General features: G+C 40.5%; 1 protein-coding gene across 7 annotated transcripts in view; it reads right to left on the bottom strand.

Annotated features, from left to right (window-relative positions):
• Positions 1 to 693: 693 nt before the first annotated feature.
• SYNRG (synergin gamma) overlaps positions 694 to 9,549 on the bottom strand; it is a 54,165-nt gene continuing 45,309 nt past the window's right edge. For 5 of the 7 annotated variants that reach the window (XM_019511084.1, XM_019511087.1, XM_019511088.1 and 2 more), the window contains 5 exons: positions 8,792 to 8,888; positions 8,333 to 8,481; positions 4,172 to 4,282; positions 3,695 to 3,730; positions 694 to 2,455 (listed from right to left, as the gene is read on the bottom strand). In XM_019511084.1, the coding sequence (XP_019366629.1) occupies positions 2,324 to 2,455; positions 3,695 to 3,730; positions 4,172 to 4,282; positions 8,333 to 8,481; positions 8,792 to 8,888 (525 nt within the window). In that variant the 3' untranslated portion in view covers positions 694 to 2,323. The remainder of the gene's footprint in view (positions 2,456 to 3,694; positions 3,731 to 4,171; positions 4,283 to 8,332; positions 8,482 to 8,791; positions 8,889 to 9,549) is intronic. The other 2 variants (XM_019511086.1, XM_019511092.1) reach the window with 1 other exon arrangement.

The following is a 9,549-nucleotide window of genomic DNA, read 5'->3' as shown; positions in this document are numbered from 1 at the left end:
TCTCTAGTTTAAAAATATATATATACATTGAAGATCAGTGAGAGAACCCAAGTCAGTAAAAGAGCTCCTTTTGTCACAATACAAGCAAGGGCCTGGAGTGACCACGGTATTTAACCACTTAAGCTGTTCCATTGCCTACAGCAGGACTGCTCAGGTGCTTACACACCACCCTAATTTGGGGGATCAGGGCCTAATCCTGCTAATTTACTAGGCTGGATAGTAGACAGTGGAGTTCTTTCCAACAGTAAATACAAGACAATGATACAAAATATATGGCAGTCCTTGATCGTCATGAAAAACCCCATTATCTTATCACAAGGAGCTATACTAAACACTACTGCATGCAGACCCTCTGACTTAAACAAAACAGGACAGATGAACAGGAATCACCTTGTTTCAGTAAACACCCTACAGCAGAAGGCAGGTGCTCAGTTATTGAACAGCTGCTATTTGATTAGCTCGAGTCCGAGACCAGGAGACACACATTATTTATTATACAAATACGCCTGTTTCTGACAATAGGACAATTTATTGTAATTGATGTAAATAAGGGTCAGCCACCTTTTATTCTTAGTAGCCAAGCCTTCCTTTCAGCTGGGGTAATTAATTTGTGAACATAACTAAGTCTTTTATGCGAAGCATCGTTTTTCCCCACCCCTGTAATTTTGTTTCCAGCAATTCACCGCAGTTCACAGCAGAGACAAGGCTTGCTCTGAGAAGCCAGTGATATCTTGGAAAGAAGGGAGCTTCTCTCCAGGTCTGTATGAGAAACTACAATCAGTCACTGAACGATGGAATCAGTTGTACTATGCAACAGCAGCTCTCAGCTGGCCCTCTATGAATCGAAACTAATAAAGTCTTGCTGTGGCAGCGTCCTTAAAAATAAAACACATTTCCATTGGACTGAAAATTCTCTAGCTTAGTAAAGCAACAAGCAATTCGGAGGAGCTAAGTTCAAGCACCATTTGCTGCAGTCTGAACTGGAAAGGTTTCTTCATAGCAAACCTGTTTTATATTCATATTTTACACTGTTGTCATAAAGTTGAATCTGAAGGGTGGGGGGGAATTGCAAACTTCTAGGTTTGAGAGTAGCTTTTTGTGACAGCTGGAGACACTAACCTCTTACTGTCCAGTTAGGAACACTTGCCTTGAGCGCCACTGTCCTTGGTACTAGCACAGTGCTGGAACGCCCGACTCCCAGGATGAAAAAGCCAGCGCCTATCTGAACGCTGAACTCGGGGGAAACAGGTCCTGTCAGTTTAGTGAGTTTGGCAAACAGCCTTAACAGACAATATTTGATTACATAAGCCAAGAGGAGTCCCATCAAGAAACACACGTTCATTTACAGCAAAGAGTAAAAGACATAGCAACAGACATTTGATAGCCGTTGGGCAGGAATTTCACCATTATGTGCAGTGATGTTGCTGTGCAGTTATATAATAAGGGAGATGAGCTAAATTCATAATGCATCTTTTTGAAAATATATCCCCTTCCACCTGCAGTTCTAGGAAAAGTCTTAGGGGGATGTCTAGTATTTACAATAGAGTAGGAAAGACCACAAGGTTTAAAATCCAACTGCCTGTAATAAAGCCTAAAGACAGGGTAAAAGAATTCAAACATACAATAATTGTATTTCCAGTTTTTCCTAAATATTAGCCAGCTAAGTATATGACTAACATGTATTATTATACAGAATCCATAATTCTATAAATTAACAATGGCTCATTGCAGTCTAACAATCTGATTCCTTCCAAGTCAGTAACTTCCATCTCCTTGAATATTACTGACACTTGTGCATTGTAATATGTAGCAGCAAATAAGTTAGAGAAAGAACATCTTGGTCCACATGTTAAAAATATTAGCAAAGGAAAGGTTAACTTGCAAATACACATTTCAAATATGTGCCTCAGGGGTGGTTCTTCTGCGTAAATGCACACAGCCTAGTATTTCTGCTCTCTCTCTGAAGTGGCAAGAACTGTTTTACCTCACAGGTTGATTTATCATGATCAGCAAAGCGGTCTGCTATCAGTGCCAACCAACCTCAGCTTGGGAGACTGAAATGACATGTTTTGTGCCACAGTGCACACATTTCTCTGGTTATTCCTGGAAACCTCAAATCACGGCTCAAACTTGCTAGGGAAATTCACATGGGAATGTGTTAGAGTGGCTTTGACCTACTGGAGTGCAAGAAGATTGCAAAAATGAACATTTCAAAAAATGCCACCCACTGCTTCCAAAAGCCTTCATGCTTGTCCCCTCACATCAATAATCCAAGGGTCATGTGTCACTCCAGTCTGACAGTTTGTCTTCAGCACAAGTCCTTTCAAAGCAGGTCTGGCAAAATAAGGCCTGGAGGTTTCGGCTCCACACAATTGATCCAGAAGTTTGCACAGCTCGCATGGTACTGGTGCCCACCATAAGCCAGTTTAAAGTTATCCGTTTCCGAATTAAAGGCCTAGAATACAAATGGAAAGAAAGTGTGACAGTCCCATCTATGCAGCAATGCGAGAACTAAGAGATGACCGGATCCCTGTGCATGTGTTCACCCTAAGAAAGCACAGAGTTGTCAGACCTGCAGCCTGCCCCAGATTTCATCTTCAGCTGCACAAGTAAAGCGGCCAGCAACAAGATGCCATTTCAGTCCTGCAGAAATCCGGGCAGACAATGTCTTCAACTGAAACTGCTTAAGCTGCGGGCTCCAGTAGCTACACACAGACCAAAATGAACTGTTTGGTATTATGTTTGACCTCAAGCCTGGGAACTGATTCAACTCATTGCATGCCTCCCCTCCTATTTTAGAGACCAACTTGCTGGGCCATCCCATAACTACCGCACTTCAAGTTTATTTCATTTACCAGGGCAAATTCTGCTGCGATTCAAGAAGGTGCAACTTCCGACATCAGACTTATGTCTGGCTATTCCAGGGTTGAATTTAGCACCACCTTCTGTAAGAAGCAGCTACTTTAAGAGGAGCTTTATGAATAAAGAGTGTGAAACTATTAAAACAAGCTGAAAAGTCCCTGAAGGGGTTTCAGGTTGTCATTGCTAGTAGGAGGCAGTGCTCAGATGTCTGGGTAAACAAGAAGTTACAGAGTATTTTTTGATTAAGTCCCCATGGGATAAGATGAAAGAGTTTTCTTGTTCAGTAACAAAACAGCTAGAAGCTTTTCACTGCTTATTCTCCATAGCTGCATGGCTCTAAAACTTCACAGTTATCCAATGAAAACATATTCTTTAAAAAAGAGAAGTCATTAGCAAATACTCCCACTATGGTTATCTAAAGCATATGGTCGCCTTTCTGTAACCCCAAAGCAACAGGTCGAGCATGACTTTGAAAGACAAACAGGTCAAAGAGTGCTGCACACACAAGCTGCACTTCCCCCTTCCACAACAAAGATGCAGGCAGCTAACAAGACTTCAGGAATTCCCCACGCTGAACTGTCTACTACGCAACACAAGTCGCACAAAACAGGAAGCTATTCGCAAGGTACAGGCATGCAGATGAGACACACAGGAGGGCTCTAGTATGTGTTAGTTGATCAAATCAAATGTTATGGTCACAGATACAACTAAGAGAAAGATTCATGATTGGCACAATTGAGAATGACAGCTGGAGGCTAGTCACCAGTCTTGCCTTCCATACTCAGAATTTAGAGGATGAATCTATAAAGAGAATCATTTTACTGCTTCGTACTTTTCTAGGATGCTCCTCCACAGGCTTCTCTTCTTTCTGAAATAATGTCGAAACCAAAAGGTCAACAGAAGTCCCCACGTATACGAACTGGTCGGCAATTACTTTGGTTTTCAGGCTCCCCTCCCAAGTACCCTCCTTGCTTCCCTCCTGGTGTTCCTCACTGGCACATTTCATAAGGGACAATCGTTACAAGTTCCCTTGCATCTTGGCATTGGAGCGTTTCTCACAGTGCTCCTCGCGTGCAACTTCTCCCCTCAGCTCTTCAGACTTACCTGCCACTAGTCCCACGCTTGCTGAGAACTGACAATAAAGGGTTAACATGAATTTCCATACAATGTGGTTGTAAAAATGCTTGAGCCCCATCCTTTGCTATTGTAGGTGGTGACTTGCAGCCATGACATTTAACACAGGCAAGGCCTAAGTGGTGAGTTCAAGTAGGAAATGCAAAATGAGCTTAACAAAGGCACCGTTACTTACTTTACTTCTAGAATCTACATTCAAGAGGCACACCCCACAAGCAAGGTCTTGGGCGTTTTTAATGCCTGGACGCAGCATACAAGAAGAGAAATCCAATGAGTTTTCATCCGGCTACAGAAATAACAAGATAGTTGAATTTAGGCAATTTCAAGAACTGAAAAAAAAAAATTCACACAGCATAAGGACTTAAAATTACCAATGTGCCTGCTCTGGAGGGGGCATGAAACTAAACAGTCATGAGGGATAATGTACTACACAAGACCCATAAACTGATGCAGTTTTATCACAGCTATTAGCGTAGTTTCAAGCCTGCTATGTAATCTCCATTGGTATTAGTTTATAACATTCAAACACTTGAAAAAAACCTAAACAGAGGAGAGAATACCGGAGTTCCACACTGCCACTTCAAAAGGGAATAGATGTGAAGTGAGAGGACAGGTGCCTGTTGCTATATTTCAAATACTTCATATTAAAAGATTCCAGTAAATACAGGTAAGATGACAAATTATCCCTACAATTAAGGAGGTGGCAATAGGATAATGGGCAGCGTAACTTCCAGTTCTATTTAGGGTGGTATTAACTGTGTTAGTGCTTACCATTCAAATTTCTACAGTAACACCTAGTCAATTATTAATGATGAATAATCAAGGATTTTTCTTGGAACCAGAGCATAAGTACAACATGAAGTATTCATAGTCTGGTCAAACCCTGCAATGCTCAGGAGGACTAACCATTTCATTGTATATGTATATGGTAAAGAAAGAGCTGAGAGAATAGTTTTGCACAAAACTAGTAAAAAAAAAAAAGAGAGCTCCAACTATGTGTCATAGCTTTCCCGATTAGTTTTTACTAGGCAACAAAAGAAATGGTCAATGTAAAATTATGCATGGGGGGTATATACACACTAAAAGCATTATTTGAAGGCTATCTGTAAGTTGTAACGTTTAAACAATCAAAAGCAATGCTTAGAAGTACAAACACAAGAGGCTTTTAAAAAATTGTGAGATCATAAAACAGATGCGTACTCATAATCCATGCCCTAGGTATTCTAATCACGCTCCCAGAGATGAACAATTTGAGAAATAATTGGAATCCTGAAAAAACCTTTAATCTTTAAGTAGATCAATCAAATTAATAAAGGCCCTCTAATATTTGTTTACCAAATGCATGAGTGAAGCAAATGAGAAGGTCATACAGCAATTTGCAATGGAAAACCATAAGGCTATGCATAAAATTACCTTGTAACAAAATTAATCCTTTAAATGATAAAATTAACCTTTTCAAGCACATGCCTGCGAGCTGGGGGATTTCTACGGGCTTAACTGGCACTTCGGCACCATTTAGAAGCCACAATTGTAAGTTTTATGGGTAGGTGTTTTCCATGCATTACGTGCACACAAACCCATTATCAGCTCTTTTAAACTAAAGCAAGACCAGTCAATTGTTATTGATTTTAAGTTAAAATAAATACCAATGGAGATTTTGGGCAAACATGCTGCATTTGGTGCTGCAAGACAAAAACCTGAATATCTCGTTTGGGACTCATCCTCCCTAAATAGCAGAAACCCATACTTTAGTTAATTAATTGTACTTGACTACGCTTCAGCAATATTAAGCAACTGAGGAGCAATACAAGGGTTAGGAATTCAGGTCTTCAGGACAAAGAAGTCAGGTATTTCCAAAAAATATATTCTCAACTGTCACATTTGCCACTCAATAGTGGGGTGGGAGAGGGAGGAGGAAAAGCAGAATGTGAGAGGAACAAAGTCTATAAATCACTTTAGACTAGGGGTGTCAAACTCATCTGGCCCCATGGACTGGTCCGTGCGCTGGATCTGGCTCAGGAACCATGCCATGGGCTCGTGCCATGCCCCATGTGGGTCTGACTAGACCCATAGACAGCACTGGGGGTCAGATGGCAGGGCTCTGTGGGCTCAATCCAGTCTGCAGGCCGTATGTTTGATGCCCTGGCTTTACACCATGTCAACCCCAGCAGAAAAAACTTACAGTTGCCTAAATCTCCTAACGTAATTCATTCTTTTTTGTCTTGACTTCAACAGTCGAACATGTCTGGTGTACATCTACAGTGTGCTATGCCGGAAGTAAAAAAAAAAAATGCCCGTCCTTTGCTATAGAGGCAAGTATTTCCCCCCCAGGTATTTTTTACTGACAGCACTTTGCCACGTGAGGGCAAGTCATGAAAAATGGAATCCAGCAACATGAACGCAGCCAACAGTGAGCTGGACAGGAATCCACTACATCAACAAGATAATCCAAGTTCTCTGGTTAGGTGTAATGGTTCCTTTTTACAGGTAGCAAGGAAGTGACACAGGTATACAAATCCTTTCGGCTGTCAACTGGAGAACAAGATATACCCAGAAAAAATACGCTGATAAACTACTGAACAGGCTAATTTAGGGACCGCTTGTGACACACTCAAACTGAATAGTACTTAAACTGCAGACTAAATAAAAGAGGATCATATCTGCCCATTAAACCAAATGAACGGAGCACTATGCTAAGCTCACAAGGCAAGTAGGTCCTTCTCCCAGCTTTGTCATTGGCCTGCTGGGTAAACTTGGGCAAATCACTTGTCTCTGTGCCTCAGATCCCCTACCTGTAAAATGGGATGATTATACAGAGCACGTCTGTAAAGTGCATCAAGGTCATCTTCTGCTGAAAAGAACTAGAGATCAGTGCAACGATGATCCCTGATAGACTTATGTTTCAAACGTGTTTTGATGACACCTGTCTACCTTGAGTACTTGTATGGTGTTTATTGTTTTAACCTCTGGATATTGATGAATCCTACTCCTTTGATACCTGACCAGTTCCAAAACAGAGCCAAACTATTTTAACGTTATCAGCTGGTGTATTACATGTAGCGTGTCAGAACATGACTAGGCTTTGTTTGCCACCAATACGATTCTGATGAGAAAGGAGAAGAGCTGCTGATCACTTCTAGATGTCTTTTTTCCCCCCTCTCCTGAGAGTTACAGTTGTTTGAAAAGAAGTTTATTTCAAGTAGAAACCTAGCATGCAAAATCTCTTGCAGCTACGTCTCCACAAGAGAGACACTAGGATTTTTGGTATGCAGAGTTATGCTGCATGCAAGACTCCATGAATTAAGTACTCGATCATGAGAGGAAATATTCTAGCGAGGATTTATTTGTTTATACTTGACATGTTGTACTGGTTTTAATCTAAATATTAAAAAGACACTTTGATTTTGAATGGAGTCAAAAAGAACCATTACATTGGATCACAGCAAGGACTGATGGATTAACCGCTCCCAAGCAGGTAGCACGTTATTTCTGTGGTTGGTATCTACCAAGGAAATGCACGAGACACATGTGTACTTCTCTATGTTCTGCATTCCACATTACTTATTGCAACCAAAGAAAGGTTCTTAAAAACTGAAAGTTTTAACGGAAAGTTAATTTTTTTCTTGCCTTCGTTTCTTATTTTCATGCCCAGTCAACAGCAAGATCCCCTTTGACCCCACTCCCTCTAAGACATCTTCCACAGCAAGCTCCCTTCCTCTCAGCCACCATGCATTTGGGAATTAAACAGAACCCCTCTTCATATCACATTAAAATGCCCTCTCCCAGCTGGCTACGCAGGAACAGCTGTTGAGGAGGGAACAAAAGCACTCCTCCTTCCATCCCAGGGCTAATGAGTTGAGTTGTCTCTGGCCTTGGCAATTCCATCTAGAGGAGGGAAGGCACTCAGAACTGAGGAACTGTTATTTATTCTGCAGCAAAACCCACAATGAATTCAATATTTTACAAGCACAGAAGATGACAGTCCCTACTCGGAAGTGCGTCCAGTTCCAGCCAGTCTACTGCACAGCAGAGTTTTAGGATTCTCTGCTGGAATATTATAACGGCTATTTATTTTTCCTTTTTAACACCATGCTCATGTTATTTAAAGCTCACTATGGGTGACCCATGGACAAATCGGGATGTAGCACCTAAATCTAAAAACAAGACCATTCCACCCTATCCTATATGTAGAGTTTAAGTAGTTTAGGAAGTTGGATATACAAACAGATAAAATGGAGGAATGAGGAAGTTCAATGACTGAACAAGGTGTCTTAGTTAAACATGCATGTGATATGAGGTTTCTTCTAGAAAGGAAGCAGCTTACTCAAGGCCTTACCGTTAAAGCAGCAAGCGACATGAAGCTTATTAGGTTGTTCCACAGTTTATCAATATCTTTCAGAAGCTGTTGGAGTTTCTCACTGCACACGGCCGTAGCCTTGATACCCAGTTCAACTCGTTTGGTCACTCTATAGACCTCGACAACCCCTGGGAAGAATTACACAGAGCAGAGAATGACAGACAAGTTGTTGACTCCCAAACACAGTACCCTAAAGGTTTCCAAAATGCAGGCTCAGAAAGAACAGTTAATGGGCATTACACACATTTTGCGGAACGCCCAGGACCACTTTAATTTGTTTCAAAATAATTCTGCTACATTCATTTCACTAAAGAAATCACCATTATTCCCATCTGGGCATTCTTTGAGCCAAAAATACTAGTTGGAAAGTGTGATAACATACTAATATTTTAAACAGGGGAACGTTTAATGCAAGGCACACAGTAAAATGAAACATACCTAATAAATATTCCATGCCTTGCGCCGATTGGATTACTTCAGTGCAAACAGATGAACTACTGATTCCGTTTAGGGTGTCATTTGCCTTCTTAATGACCTAGCAGAAAAAATGGTGGCGTTAACAAATCCTGTTTACCTTAAAATAACAATTACAACAAAAAATGCCAAGAAGAGAAATGGCAGCAGTTAATAAAGTTAGTAAGAAAGTGGATACAGACTATCACATGGATTTATTCATTCTTGCTATATGTTGATCAGGGTAGAAGAATGGCCATTTTTAGACTTTAACTCATCCCCTCAAAGTTGTCTTTTTTGGTAAGAAATATATATAAGTGAGGAAAAAAAAATACATAAGCTTATAGGAAAGCTTATCTATAAATATAAGCTTTTCTTTAACAATACTGTTTAAATATCCTGACTGGCTTTTTTTCCTGCTATCAAACAAAACAATGTTCAGGAGGAAAAAGTACTTTAGTCTCCAAACATATACCAGAAGAAATTCTTGCCCAACCTGAAGCTACCCACAGGGGCCCAATTTTAAGACAGTGCTGAGAACCCATCCTCTGAAAACAAAGATCCTATGAGGCATCTCAAGTTGCTTCAAGAGAAAAACTAAGACACCCAAAGTATCTCCTTGCTTGAAAATATACCAGTCAAATTATCTGCAAGTGATAGACCGTATGGTAGCAGCTTTATTTGGCAAAGTGAAATATCCGATTAGGTTCTCTCATATATATATATATATATATATATATAAA

Source organism: Gavialis gangeticus, unplaced genomic scaffold (assembly GCF_001723915.1).
Source record: "Gavialis gangeticus isolate Ggan-Ray unplaced genomic scaffold, GavGan_comp1, whole genome shotgun sequence".
Lineage (NCBI taxonomy): Eukaryota > Metazoa > Chordata > Crocodylia > Gavialidae > Gavialis > Gavialis gangeticus.
This window is presented reverse-complemented; position numbering and strand designations above follow the sequence as displayed.